Source organism: Rhinolophus hipposideros (genome assembly GCF_964194185.1).
Source record: "Rhinolophus hipposideros genome assembly, chromosome: 6".
In the NCBI taxonomy this organism is placed as follows: Eukaryota; Metazoa; Chordata; class Mammalia; order Chiroptera; family Rhinolophidae; genus Rhinolophus; species Rhinolophus hipposideros.
Window position 1 is genome coordinate 30,088,632 of NC_138052.1, and position 14,669 is coordinate 30,103,300.

A 14,669-nucleotide genomic window follows, 5' to 3' on the forward strand; every position below is an offset into this window, starting at 1 on the left:
TGTCCACCCTGAAAACCTAGCTCTTCAAGAGGTTGACATGGAATCACCCTGCATTCCAGCAGGCATGGCAGTACCTTCTGGGCTGTACACCAGTCAAGCCCCCCAAGATACTAACCATCTGGAATTCTAACTGAGAATATAGTTTCTTACTTTTCAGTTTGTCATTACTTAGGGAAGTGATAGTCGACCATTTCTTGGGACCAACAGGCCTGCAGCTACTTTTCTTTGTCATCTCAGATTTCCTTGTCATCTTACAGCTTTATTTCTGTGGTCTGTCGGTGTTGTTAAAGGAGGTTCTCTGTGTAATAGGATATGACAAGAATGACTTTTTTAAAAAAAATTTTATTGGGGAATGCATTGGGGAACAGTGTGTTTTTCCAGGACCCATCAGCTCCAAGTCAAATTGGAGTTTTTGTTTTTTTGGGGGGGGGTTGTTTTTTTTTCAGTCTAGCTGTGGAGGGCAGCTCCAAGTCAAGTCGTTGTTTTCAGTCTAGTTGTGGAGGGCGCAGCTCACTGGCCCATGTGGGAATCGAACCGGTGATTTGGGTGTTATGAGCACTGCGCTCTAACCACCTGAGCCAACTGGCCACCCCAAATGACATTTCTTATTTTCTTTTCTTTGGCTTTTATTCTTACTTTCTAGGGCTGCTCTAGCATGTGTGACATTGTGCATGAACACAAGCAGCCACCAGTTTTTGATTCTTCTTTGTCTGAAATATAATTGAAATGCCTTTCCAAAACATTTAGTGGTTCCCTGTCCTTCTAAATTCAGAAGTCAGCTGCTCTTGTAGAGCCTGTTACAGCATCATCTAGTTTAATATTAAGTATACTAAGAGGCAGAATAGTATTCTGATTAAGAGCGCAAACCCTGGAAAAAGGCCTAGGTTAGAATCCTACCTTCTAATACTTTCTACCTACGGGACCATGAGCAAGAAACTGTGCCTCAGTTTCTTTATCTGTAACGTGAGGATATTATCTTAAGGCTTACCTTATGGCTTATTATAAGGATGAATGAGTGAATATATGTTAGAAGAGTACCTGGCTGGTGGTACCCACTCAGTATGTGTTTACTATTGTTAATATTAGTTGACACTTACAACAATCCTATCAAAATACAGGGCACTTACCATCATCATTTTACTAAAAAGAAAATGAACCTAAAGTAATCTACATATTCAGTGTAATCCCTATCAAAATCCCAACGTCATTTTCACAGAAATAGGACAAAGACATCCTCAAATTTGTGTGGAACCACAAAAGACCCCAAATAGCCAAAGCAATCCTGAGAAAACAGAACAAAGCCAGAGTTATCATATTCCCAAATTTCAAACTATACTACAGAGCTATGGTAATCAAAATATAGTATTGACAAAAAAACAGATCTACAGACCAATGGAACAGAATTTAGAGCCCAGAAATAAATCACACATCTATGAGCAACTAACTTACACAAAGAAAACAAGGATATACAATGGAGAGAGGAAAGTCTCTTCAATAAATGTATTGGGAAAACCGGACCCTATCTGACACCATACACAAAAATTAACTCAAAATAGATGAAAGACTTGAATGGATGACCTGAAACAATAAAGTACTTAGAAGAAAACAAAGGCACTAAGCTTCTGGACATTGGTCTCAGTGGTGTTTTTATGAATTTGACTCCAAAGGCAAAGAAAGCAAAAGCAAAAATAAACAAATGGGACTATGTCAAACTAAAAAGCTTCTGTGCAGCAAAGAAAGCTATCAACAAAACAAAAAGGCAGCAAACCAAATGGAAGAAGATATTTGCAAATGATATTTCTGATAAAGGGTTCGTATCCAAAATATATACCAGTAAGAAGTGATACAGCTCAACAACAAAAAGCAAACAATCTGATTAAAAAATAGGCAGAAGATCTGAATAGATATTTTTCTGAGGAAGACATACAGATGACCAACAGACATATGAAAAGATAGTAATTTATTAGGGAAATGCAAATCAAAACCACACTGAGATAATCACCTGATACCTGTTAAAATTGCAATTATAAAAAAGACAAGGAATAGCAGGTATTGGAGGGATGTGGAGAAAAGGGAACCGTTGTACACTGTTGGTGGGATTGTGAATTGGTGCAGCCATGATGGAAAACAGTATAGAAGTTCCTTAAGAAATTAGTAATAGAAATACCGTATAATCCAGCAATTCCTTTTATGGGTATTTATCTGAAGAATATGAAAACACTAATTTATAAATATATATGTACCCCTATGCTCATTACAGCATTATTTACAATAGCCAAGATATGGAAATAATGTGTCATTGACGGATGAATGGATAAAGATACATACATACAATGGAATACTACTCAGCCATAAAAAGATGAATATTGCCATTTGTGACAACATGGATGGATCTTGAAGTTATTATGCTAAGTGAAATAAATCAGATGGAAAAGGACAAAAAAACATATGATGTTATTCATATATGGAATATAAAACCAAAAAAGTAACAAGTGAACTAACAAAACAAAGCAAAGTCATAGCAACAACAGATTCGTGGTTACCCAGAGGGGAAGAGGGTGGGGGGAGTGCAAATTGGGCAAAAGTGGTCAAATATATGGTAATGGAAGGAAGCTAGACTTATTGTGAGCATGCAATAGAATATACAGATATCGAATTATAATGTTGTACACCTAAAATTTATATTAACCAATGTTACCTCAATAAATTTTTTAAAATAATAGTACAAATAAATAAAAAGAAAATTATCTTAAAGGATATAATGTAGCTTGCCCACTTGTGACAGAGGTAATTTCATAAGTGCAGTATTCTCAACTTTAGTTGAATTTTTTTTCCCATTCTATAACATTGCTGTTGTGGTTCCTTCCCAGTAAACCAAGCATTTCATTGGCCTGAGATAACTATAGTAGATACGCAGAACTAAAGCAAATGTTCTAGGATATTGAATACAATAACTTTCTTTAAAGAACCCTAAGTAATAAAATGCGAGTGGATAACCCCACACACATATAAGCTAGCTATAGAGAGGGGGAGGGGACAGAGAGAGTAAAGTGTCAGTGAAAGACGAGGCATAAAATAGAAATTCTTTGAGGAAAAGTCAAGCACGTTAGGAAGGTTAGAGTGTGAACTGGGTGAGTAAGAAGGTGGTCTTTGATGTGTATTTTGAAGCACCTGCTTTTCATTCCAGTTCACCACAGGGCCTATTAATATATGAGAAACAAAAGTTGAATAATGCAACAGGAAATGTTCTGACCCATAGCATTTGACGGGAACAAGTTTCATTTTATTTTAGAGTTACCGAACATGTGTGTCAGAGGGAGACAGATGAGAGAGAAATACTGATGCTTTCATATGAAATGGGTGGTCCTAGTGATTCGATGAAAAGCTTGTTCAATTTTTTTCTCAGCTTCAGCTGACACCTAAGGATAGGTGTCCATTTATAATTATTTTTCAAACTACACATGTGCTTTAGAAGCTAATGCCGTTTTTAAAAATGCCACTGAGAAACTCTAGAGTTCTCTGCCATTGTATTTTTTGCCTAGAAACCTAAGTATCATCCTGGATTTTAGTTATTTCTGAGATTATTGTTGTGAGTTTCTCTTTTGCAATATTAACAAAATGAAGTTGCCTTTTCTTTTCTTCTGCGTAGATACACAGTACTGTTTGACAGTTCACCACTTTACGAGTCATGGAAGAAGTACATCAATCACCAAAAAGTGTGCCTCAAGAAGTGAATGTCATTTTGTTGGCTGCCACCACAGCCGAGATTCTGAACATACAGTAAGGAGGGAGGGAGGGAGAGAGCGAGAGCGAGAGCGAGAGAGAGAGGAAGATAGAGGAATAGAGAGAGAGAGAAAAAGAAGAGAGAGGGAGAGAGAAATTACTGTCTTAAGGCTTGTTGCTAGTGATTGTTATATGGAGAGGCAAGAAGAAGAAGTAGTAAGTTGAACATGTTTATACTTCGAGGAAAGATTCCTTTACCATGACGCAGTGGAGACTATAGGGAAGTTGAAGACTTTCTGTTCTTCAACAAAATGTTACTAAAAACAAATTATAGTTCCCAGACTCCAGACCTAGATCCTAGACCTTGTTCTTTGGGCAAATTGTCTGAAGTCCGCTCTGGAAGCCCAAGAGCAAACCGTCCATGAGAAAATGACAACGACTGCAGAGCCCAGCTCACCTATTTTGTTCGTGGCCAGAAACCACTGCGCAGGGGAGCTGGAAGGTGGAAAGAGGAAAATGGTGGCACCTTTTACTAAGAAAACTTTGTGTCACCCACTACCTCTGCTTAAATAAGGAAGTAAGGGTTTGAAAGATTGACCTCAGTTTGATATGATGAACTGTAGATACATTTTAGGTCAATGGATCTCTTTTTCTCATTTTACTATTCGAAATGGGCATTTTACTTATACATGCCTGGAATCATGAGCTAGTTGGAAAAAAAATTGCTTGAAAGTATGTTAATTCCATCAGATTTTAGAATTTGATTTAGCCTATGTGTATAGAAAATCTGACACCAGTGGTGTTTAGGTCTAGCTACACAGGAGAATCTTCTGGTGAGCTTTTATAAGCTGTGCTGGTGGGTAACCCAGACTAATTGAAACAACTTCAGGGTGGGCATCAAGAGTTTTTTTTAAGTGCCCCAAGGCGATTCTGATGTGCAGCCCGGGTTGAGAATCACTGATAAAGGAATCTAAGAGTCGCTGCCTTTATCTTACCTAGCCATCCTGGAAGCCTCTGTGAATGGCTAGGGTTATCAGGTTGAGGCATTGTACCAGATATTATGACAGGAGATGGCTTCCTCTGAAAATACCCTGTGCTGTGAGGGAGCAAGTATTTTTCACCACTCAGCAGCCATTATTAGCAAGCTGTTGTGGCTGTAATGATAGGAATCTGTGGTTACTATAGACAATAGAGAGTCATTATTATCTCCTAACAAGTAGTACTGAGAAAGAAAATCAATGACCAATCCAAAACTTTCCTAGCTTTTGTGTTTGTTTCAGTGTTTTTCCTTACAAGTCTTCAGAAGATTTGCTGACTCAATCTGACAGTCTTATTCAGTTTCCCTTTCCCTTCACTCCCTTGCTTATGCTTGGGTTGATGCAGATAAATCGCAGTTACAATGAAAAGACTCTCCAGATGGTTCTTACTTTCAGGTCCATCGGGGGAAGGGTACCCAAGGACCTGGGTGACTCATAGGCTGGATAACCAACCCTAATTCTGTATGTCCTCAGATAGAGCTCCAGAAAACTTTCTTTGGTTTTTCTTTGTTTTACCCTTTCCTCTTCTTCCTAGTATTCACTCTCTCTTTCTCCTCTCCTCTTCCATTTGTGACAGGAGTGTAGGTCTTGCTGTGAAGGAATGATCTGCAATGTGGAATTACCTACCAACCACACTAACGCGGTCTTCACTGTAATGCATGCCCAGAGAACGTCTGGCGGCAGTGCCCCCACACTCTACCTGCCGGTGCTCGCCTGGGTCTTCATGCTCCCGTTGATATGATTCCATCATCTCTCAGGAGAGGCAGAGACCAGCCCTCCGAAGCACAAGCTAAAAACTATGTAAACAGTGAACTTTTGTGTGAAGACCAATCTTGCAGTTGGCAAAGAGTGCACATTGGACTCCAAGCAGAAGGCAGTTGTTCGTTAAAATGTTCTTGCACGAGGCCATGGAATTTGCAGAAGGGGATTTGGCTGCCACTGAGGGCATTATCTGCCTTCCAGGCTTCCTGGTCAGATAGGCTGCATTTTGTCACTTCTGCAGGGAAGATCCTGCTAGCATTGACAACAGGCAGGTGTCGTAACTTATACTGTCCCAGCCTGACCAGGCCTTTAGCCCAAAGGACTCATTGACTCCTTCAGAGGCTGCTGGGTCAGAACCTCTCATTTTTGGGATTAGCTTAGAGCATCTCTATGGCACCTAACCCTTCCCCTGATGAGAAAGCAATTTCCCTGACAATGGCATAGTCAATGACAGAGGCAAGTACAGGAGAAAAACTTCCAGTTGAATTAATATGAAACCCATTTGTGAATTGTGTGTGTGTCTGGTGGGGGGAGTGCGGGGGGGGGGAATAAAGTTTTTAAATTATACAGTGTAAAACGCATGCTTGTGTGTTTCTTGACTGACGCAAAGACCTCATATGAAGCACATTTACCAGTGCCATAAAGGAGCTCACTGAAGTTATGTTTCCATGCACCATGGATGATGTATTCTGGGCTTAAAATATAAAAATTATATGCCAAAGTGACTTGGTTTTTTCTTTTGGGAGAAGGAAACTTCTTAGGATGCTAAAGGCAAAATTACTGAATTGAGAAGTTCAGGAAACCTCCCTGATCAAGGAAGATGACACCTTATCATATGATGTACCCTCAATAGTGGCAGATTAAGGTCAGAGAAACTGGCAACTCCCCAATACAGTCAACTTCTCTCTGAATGTCAGGGCCACCAAGAGAACCTTTCTAAAAACATCCCAAGACATTTGGTCCCCTTGTTTCCTTCTCTTTCCCCTTTATAACGTAGGCTCAGAATTTCTAATGAGCAACTTCTCTATGTTTCTAGAATCCCTATTTCCTGCCTTTACACTTTGAACACTCTGCCCTTGTATGTATAGTGATGAGTTAATGGAGTCTTTGTTTTATTCTTTTTTAAATTGAGCATCCGCCATTAGGACACTGAGTGCCTCATGGAATCTATTAATGATGCCATCGTTGCCCTGTGCATTCACCTGTGATGGGGGTTGGCTAATTATGGCCCATGGGCCAAATATGTCTCCTTCTTCTTAGTCTGCTAGACTGCTGTAACAAATACACTATCAAACAAAAACATAATCCTCATAGTCCTGAGTGCTGGGAAGGCCAAGATCAAGGTGCTGGCAGATTGGTGTCTGGTTAGGGCCCCTCATCCTGGTTTGCAGAACGTCCTCTATTTGTATGCTCACAGGGCCAAGAGCAGGGAGAAAGCTCCCTTCCCTTCATTCCCTTGTAAGGGCATTGATCTCATTCATGAGGGCTCTACCTTCATGACCTAATTATCTCCCAAAAGCCCCACCTCCAAATACCATCACTTTAAGAATTTAGGCTTCAACATATGAATGGGGGGGGGGGATGGGACACAACTCTTCAGTCAATAGCAACCACCTATTAGGTTGTTGCAAAAGTAATTGCAATTTTTGCAATTACGTTTAACCTTTTAAACTGCAATTACTTTTACACCAACCTACTGTTTCTGTGAATAAAGTTTTATTGGAAAATAGCCATGTCTATTCATTTACATATTGTCTGTGGCTGCTTTCATACTGTAACAGCAAGGATGAGTACATGCAGCAGGGAGTATATGGCCTACAAAGTGTAAAAGATTTCCTGTCTTGTCCTTTGCAGTAAAAGTGCTGATCCCTAGCTTACAAAATGGTCAAACTGCATCAGGAGAAAGCTGCTTGCTTTGCAAGAGCAACGGTGCTAATGGTGGTTACTCAGCCTGTGCAATGATTTGCCAGATCTTTTATCTTCGGCATCAGTGAATTTTTCGTCTCTGTTTTGTTTGTTCCACTCATTCCATTCAGTCTCTTAGTAGTTAAAGTGCTGTTGTCAGGTGCTAGGCTGTGTATTTGTTTCTTCTCGTCTTTGGTGCACTGGGAGAGTCTCTGTTTAAGGCTCTTTAGCTTCCAATAAAACAGGGAAGGGACAGACATCATCATCTCCCTGTCTCTGGCTGAACCTGGACTCACCTGGAAGCATCAGTATTAAAGCCTGATGTAGATTAACCAGCTTTCACTCAGCACCTTGATATAGTTGAGTTTTCATAGCTGTGCTTGTTTGAAATTAATTACATATGGCTTCACTTGGAACATTTTAATAGTATCTTTGGTGTCTTTTTATTCCTCAGGGTTTCTTTTGACTGTGTAATTGAGGAACTGTCTGGTAAAAAACCATTAGCAGTCAGTATTTATTTTTTTTCTGATTTTGTTCTGCTGTCTAGATTAATGAATTTCCTTTGTGTATGTGCGTGTGTGTTTTCTTTTCTGAGGGAACATCTTAATTTTCTCTTCTGCACCGCACACATCATGTTTGCATGCATTTCACTCCTCACCATCACTCCCTTATGCATGTAAAGTCAGGCTGTGTTGAGCAAAAGAGGGAGCGAACAGAGGAAACAAACTCCTGGCACGGACAGCCTAGTGAGTAGGGGTGCCAGGTTTCCAAAGAAAAATATGGGATGCCCCATTAAATCTGAATTTCAGAGAAACAACAAATAATTTTGAGTATAAGTTCTTTGTGTACTCATAAGTCAGGTTCATCGAAGACAGTGTCTTCAAATCCTTGTTATAAATCAGAATCTTCTGGGTTACTTCACAACAATAAAATTCCCAGGGTATCCTTGAGCTGTTGACTCAATGGATCTGGGATGAAGTACAAGCCTAACTCCAGTAATTGAATGTTAAATTAAAAAACAAAAGTATTACCTTGTTTTGTACACCTGAAACTAATAAATAAATTAATTAATTAAAAAAAAACAAACAAACAAACAAAAAACTCTTGGTGGATTGTTATGATTGGCCAGGAGTGTGATCCTTGGTGTGAATGGATTAGTCCTTTCCCTGGAGCCGAGTCCTTGACCACATAATAGAAATGCTAATGAATAATAAACATGTGCATAAGTAACCTGGGTTGGAACCAGTGGGACTCAAAAGTGTGGTCCCCAGGCCACCAGTATCAGCATCACTTAGAAACTTGTTAGAAATGCAGACTCGTTTCAGACATATCAAATCAGAATCTCTGTGGGTTCAATCTGGATATTAATAAAGCCTCCAGATGCTTCCGATGTACACACAAGCTCCAGAACCCCTGGACCAGAGATGGGCTCCCCAAATGTCTTCAGTAAAGGGGTTCCTGGTGGTTGCATGAGAATCACTCAGGGAGCTTGTAAAAGAGAAAAAGAAAATTGGGCTCCAGAAGGTTAGATGTGTTATGTCTGAGTTGCATCAGAATATCTGTGTTTTTAACAGACTTCTCAATTGATTCTGATACTTAGCCACTTTGGGAGCCACTAAACTAGAGAATAAGAGATGGGTGTACTGTTGGTGACCGAAAGTCCCAGACTGCAACACCTGACCTTTGAACTCTAACATGAATGCCCTGTGCATTGTAAGTGGACTCTATGTAGTACCTCCAATGTAATTTAAAACCTGGAATACAAAAAATAGATCAATCATTAGAATCCATTACATGGATATTTTTTGACCATTGCATAGGGACCTGGAATGGCCAGGTATCCCAGACTTCAGACTATTTTAATTTGCTCTCAGTGAGCAAGAGAATGAAATTACTTTTCCTCAAAATGTTCAATGATAATTGGGGTAGTGGCGGGGGGGCAGGAGAGGCGGGCAATGTGTAGGTTTGTTGTTATAAAAGAGACAAGGGGATTAGCTATGAATATGAGGAGGGTCTGAGGGAATGGCCTGTCAAAGGTCCATTTTGAATAGATCTGCATTCTAGAATAAACTTTGAATTCCCATCCATCAGTCGTTTTCTGAAAAAGAAAAAAAGTGGTAATGAACACATTTTTCCCCCAGCTGTCTAAACTCCCCAAACCCAACCCTGAGTGAAGTTAGCAGTTAGAAATTACAGGTATTATTTTCCATACAATCTGTATTCTGTCATGGCAGTCACTGTAAAATATATTTCACAAGAAGGGGGAAGGAGGTGGGTCTGTTTCTCTTTCTCCCTGGGAAAGAACTTACAGAGCCCTGCAAAGCATGAAATAAATAAATGAGCAATGTGAACTAGCATGGACTTGGGAGGTGAGGAATCAGGCAAATATATTTCATATTTGTGAAACTGCTGACTCTTATGCAAAATTTTTGTGGCAGGTAGATTGCCATCTTATAAAACTTTGCCTTCTCCTTTGGATCTTGGGCTTTCTGTTTTTCACTTAGTTCTTTGTCATTGACTCTGTGATTTGTGGAGGGTTCCATCGTGATGCTGGATATGCCTGGGTACAAATTATGCCGGAAGACAAAGGCTAGTAGTGAATGCACAAAGGTGAAAGTTGTAGAAGCTGGAAAACAAATGGCTGTCGTAATTTGAGTCTGCCTTTAGGTAGGTTCTACTGCTGTGCGCCTGAAACAGTCCGGCGTCTTTCTATCTCATTTCCACTTTTCCCTTCACCTTCATAATTCTGTCTCCTTCCCAGCCCCACCCCCCTCATCGCCTTTCATCAGATTCAGAGGCTGAAAGCTGAACTGTCATTGGAGTAATCCAGAATTTGAGAAAACCATGTTTGAGGCTGTAAAAAAAAATAAAATAGGGCTTTTGCTTGATCTCAGGCATATTCTTTAGCAGGTCTGGGAATCTTCATTTTTAACTTCTGATCACGATACTGATGATTCTGATACTGGTTGTCTTGGGGCATCATTTTAGAAACAGTCACGCAGAGCCTCAGCATAAGGCCGTAGATACATAAGCTGAGAGCATTACACCATTGGTAAACCTCCACACATGCAATTTTTTGACCTATGAAAATTGGTCCCAGGAAAGGGGTGTGAGCACCCAGAGAACACTGTGACTTGGCAGAGCTGCCATGTCGGGAATAGTCCCGGAAGGCCTGGGACATGGGAACTCGGGGAATCCTGGGAGTTCTTCCAGGCGGGTAAGATGTCCATCAGCTGGACTCCCTGTGAGCCATGGCTGAATGGGTCAGTAAGGAGCAAAGCAAAGGGCAAGTTGAGCCCTTCCACAGGTGCTGAACAGAGACTGAAAACCAGATCCAAAGCAAATATTCTCCCAAAGAGGATAAGGAACATGGTGCAAACAGCTCCTGGAGACAGTCTGATAAGGTTATTGAGGGTCCCCAGGGAGGACACCTTTTATAGAGTATGGTATCCATCAGAATGACTTCAACTACAAACAATAGAGAGCCCCAAGCAATTAGAATAAATAAATTTATTAGCTCACATAACTGGAGTCCAGAGGGAGAATAGGTTCTAGTAGTTTTAGCTCCATTTTCTTTTCTTTTTTTTTTTTTGCATTTTTTTAAATAAAATGTATTGGGGTGACAACGGTTTGTAAAATTACATAGGTTTCAAGTGTGCAATTCTGTCATACATCATCTATATATCATATTGTGTGTTCACCACCCAGAGTCAGTTCTTTCATCACCACGTATTTGAACCATTTTCTACTACTTTTTTGGCTCACACGTCCTCATGCCCCCTGGTAAGGAGATGGCCACAGCTGTTCCATACTGCCCACCCAGTGTCCAGGGGAATAGATGGACACTCACCAGGAAGAGATGAAGGTCTTCGCCCAGGCAAATCACAAGCCAGATGAGGTCACCCTCTGCTTAATACAGCTAGAGAGCTCAGTGTCCCCTGAGGCATGTGCGGTGCATGGCAGCAGGTAGCTCTTTGAACAAAATAAGAATTAAAAAGGAAGAGGGAAGAAATGGATGTGGGTGGGCAGCCAGAAATGTCTGCTCTAGTTTCCCAAGGTCTGAGGCTGTGTTGGGAGGCAGTTGTTAAGGTAGCTGAGAAAATGCTATCATGTTAGAGAAGGTGAGCCGAGCCCTCTGGAGCTGTACAGATTTGCCCTAAACACACAGCTGGCTAGAAGCTGACCCAGTCAGCGAAGCTCCTCTGCCTCCTGAAATTCTCACCACACTCTCTTTTGATTAAAGTACATTGTAAATCCATAGGAGAGGAGAGGGTATGCAGCACTTCTCGAACTATTGCACGAGAGAATCCTTTCTTCCTCAAACATTGGGATGCCATAGAACACACTTTGTTTAGCCAACACCACTTTGCAAATGTAGAGAAATGTGAGAGGGAAGTTATAGAACACAGGGATGAGTAAGAAACTGACTCCTGAAATAAGTGTTATATCCTAGGAACTTGCTGAATGTGTGCTGAATACTTGAAACTAGAACCCTTCAGAAACTCTCATCTCTCCAAAATCTTAGGTTCCATCTTGTACAGACCTGTTTCCATTATTCTTAGGTGAGGAGGAGCAGAACCTGGAGAAACTGCCTTAAAAGGGGGCAGCTTCAAATGCTTTCTTTTTTGTTATTTTTGTCGTTCTTATATTTGTTGAGCTATTCAGTGTCCTAAACTGATTTTTCACCCCACTCATGGCATTCTAGGGCTGAAGGGCCCATCATTCCTTAGGACTCAACTATAAACCAATCAAGAAGTGTTTTTGGAGAATGTTTTCTTGTTGTTTCCTCTCTTTCCCTATGCCCTCTGAAGAATTATCTAAAATAGTCATTTGTTACTTCTAAATATTTTTAGATTTATTATGAAATCAATCTTGAGTCAGAGATGGGTCCTGACTATTTATCCTTATTTTAACTAATAAATTTAGGTCAGAATTCATTAATTGACTAAAGATGCCTTTCTGTCAGAGGTGTGGACAGATTCTCAAGGAAAGTCCTTCTAAAGCTCATCCAACAAAGGCAAGCAAAGATATAACTAAGTTGAAAAGTAAAGGAATAACACAGCATTTTGCCCGTCTTAGGTAAACCCATATTTCTTTTGGTGGATCTTTTCTTGTAACTACTCAGAAATCCCAATGCCTAACATTGATTTTGGAAGATGTTTTCTCAGCAGTATTCAGGATCTGGCTCTTTTATTCCTACCAGGCCTTGAAAATTCTGGAATTTCAAGGAAGGCAAGAAAAATATATTGATCATCGTTGCAACAATGTCTCATCTTTTTTTTTTCTTTAAAATGGTTTATCAAATAACATTTAGACAATCTTGCCATTGCCCAAAATAGTTTTTAGAGGTTTTTTTATTAGTTTCAGGTGCACAAGACAAAGTAATACTTAGACGTTTATCATTTACATCCCTCACACTGTGTGGACCCCCTTCCCCCCATCCACTATCCCTCTGACATCGAACAATGTTTCATCTTTAACTACCTGGGGGCAGGGAGCAATTATTTGACGATATAATAAATTAGTGAAATAATTCTACATGACATCTGTATTTTTCTTTTTAATGCAATGTTTCAAAGTGAAAAGTGAGTTTAATTAAGTGGAAAGATAATCCATGATTAAATAAGACAATGAAGCACATATTGCAAACAGAGGAACATGGTAAAAGCTTACAGTTTATGGTTAGGGAGAATACAGTTAAGCAGTTTGAGGCAAAACTTTGATTATTAAAACAAACAACAACAAAAATAAGAATGCTAGAGCTTGTCTAGTTTTTGAGCAAGGTAAGGGGCAAAGGCAAATCTTTCCCATTTCAGTATCAACTTCTCTGGAAATGCAATTACCTGAAGGGGTTTGAAGTCCCTTGTCAATGTGGATAAGTGTTTGTGCTAAGATGTAAGGACAGCACCGAGGTATGTGGGGTGCAGTTCTCAGGGCACATGTGCAGAACCCTAATAACTATTTAATTCTTTTACTCAGAGAAGCCTGCATTCCCTGGAGGGGATGTGTAACCTGAGATTTGCACAGACAAGTAGGAAAAGCACACTTGTGGAGGGGCTTCTCAGTGCTTGCTCTCTTGGAATCTCTGCTGCGTTCTGCAGTAGTACCTTAAATCCAGGGGTCAAGACTGGCCTAATTAATAGGTTACCGTTGGGAAGCTTCGACCATTGCAGCTCTGGTCAGATTGTTTAGCGTTATAAGCAGCCAGAGTTTGAATGACATATGTCCTAAACACACTCAGGACTAGGTTATTGAATGAGGATGGCTTTTACTCTTGTGGTTCTCTTGAATGGAAGGTGGGTGAATGACGTTGTGGGGTCAATATGTGGGAAGGTGAATTATTTAAAAGACAGAAGTAGGAAATGGCTTTGCAATCTAATATATTATCCTGCTTGAGAATCTGGTTCTTCCCACACCCTGTTTTGCTCCATGTAACTGAACTCCTGCGTGATTTTTATTAACAAATGTCTAAGACAAATTGTTGCCAACTTTTTATGTATTGGACTTTGTAGGGAGCAGGTAGAAACCAACCTCTGGTAGAATCCTTAATAAAAATGAGCAGGCAGGAAGGAAGGAAGAGTATAAAGAAATAAGCCTAACAATTCTCCAAGTGTAACTTAGCCCTTGAAGAACTGAATGTGTCCTGGGATGTGACAAAATAAAATTATCAATTAAAAAAACAACAAAAAATGGCACGGGGGTCCTTAACTCCCTGCCCCACCGCCTCCCACTACACCCAACGTTGATTCCTGTAACAGAGCGAATGACAGGTATTTATTTCAATAGGTACTTATTGTTGTACTGAACAATACCTGTTGAAATGAACCATGAAATACTTTTTACAAAGTCCTTAACCTCCCCAGCATTTGGTGACCCTGTTAACATTTGTGCCTGTTATTTCTCCCCCATCCACCTCCTCGGCATTGCAGACAAACCAAATAATGACTCTTAAGTGTTGGTAGTCAGCAAGTGCTGCAAACGAATAAGAACTGATGTTATCTCTAGTTTATTTTAAGGCAATCAGTTATATTTTATGTGCTACCCTTTATATTTTCTGTGGTTTTGAAGTCATTAAGATGCCCCCGTCTACACCCCTCAAATTGGCTTCATTTTATTGACAAAAAGAGGGACGCTTATTTCATTTTCATTAACTAGTCAGATGGCCTCAAACTTCAAATGCCTCATTTAGGACACCAATCGGAAGTATATGCTTTATATTATGTAATATGCAGGGCTTCCATT

General features: G+C 40.1%; 1 protein-coding gene across 4 annotated transcripts in view; it reads left to right on the forward strand.

Annotated features, from left to right (window-relative positions):
• LYPD6B (LY6/PLAUR domain containing 6B) overlaps window positions 1–6,240 on the forward strand; it is a 158,423-nt gene extending 152,183 nt beyond the window's left edge. For all 4 annotated transcript variants that reach the window (XM_081051168.1, XM_081051166.1, XM_081051169.1 and 1 more), the window contains 2 exons: window positions 3,650–3,780; window positions 5,338–6,240. In XM_081051168.1, coding sequence (XP_080907294.1) covers window positions 3,650–3,780; window positions 5,338–5,502 — 296 coding nt within the window. In that variant the 3' untranslated portion in view covers window positions 5,503–6,240. The remainder of the gene's footprint in view (window positions 1–3,649; window positions 3,781–5,337) is intronic.
• Window positions 6,241–14,669: the final 8,429 nt, after the last annotated feature.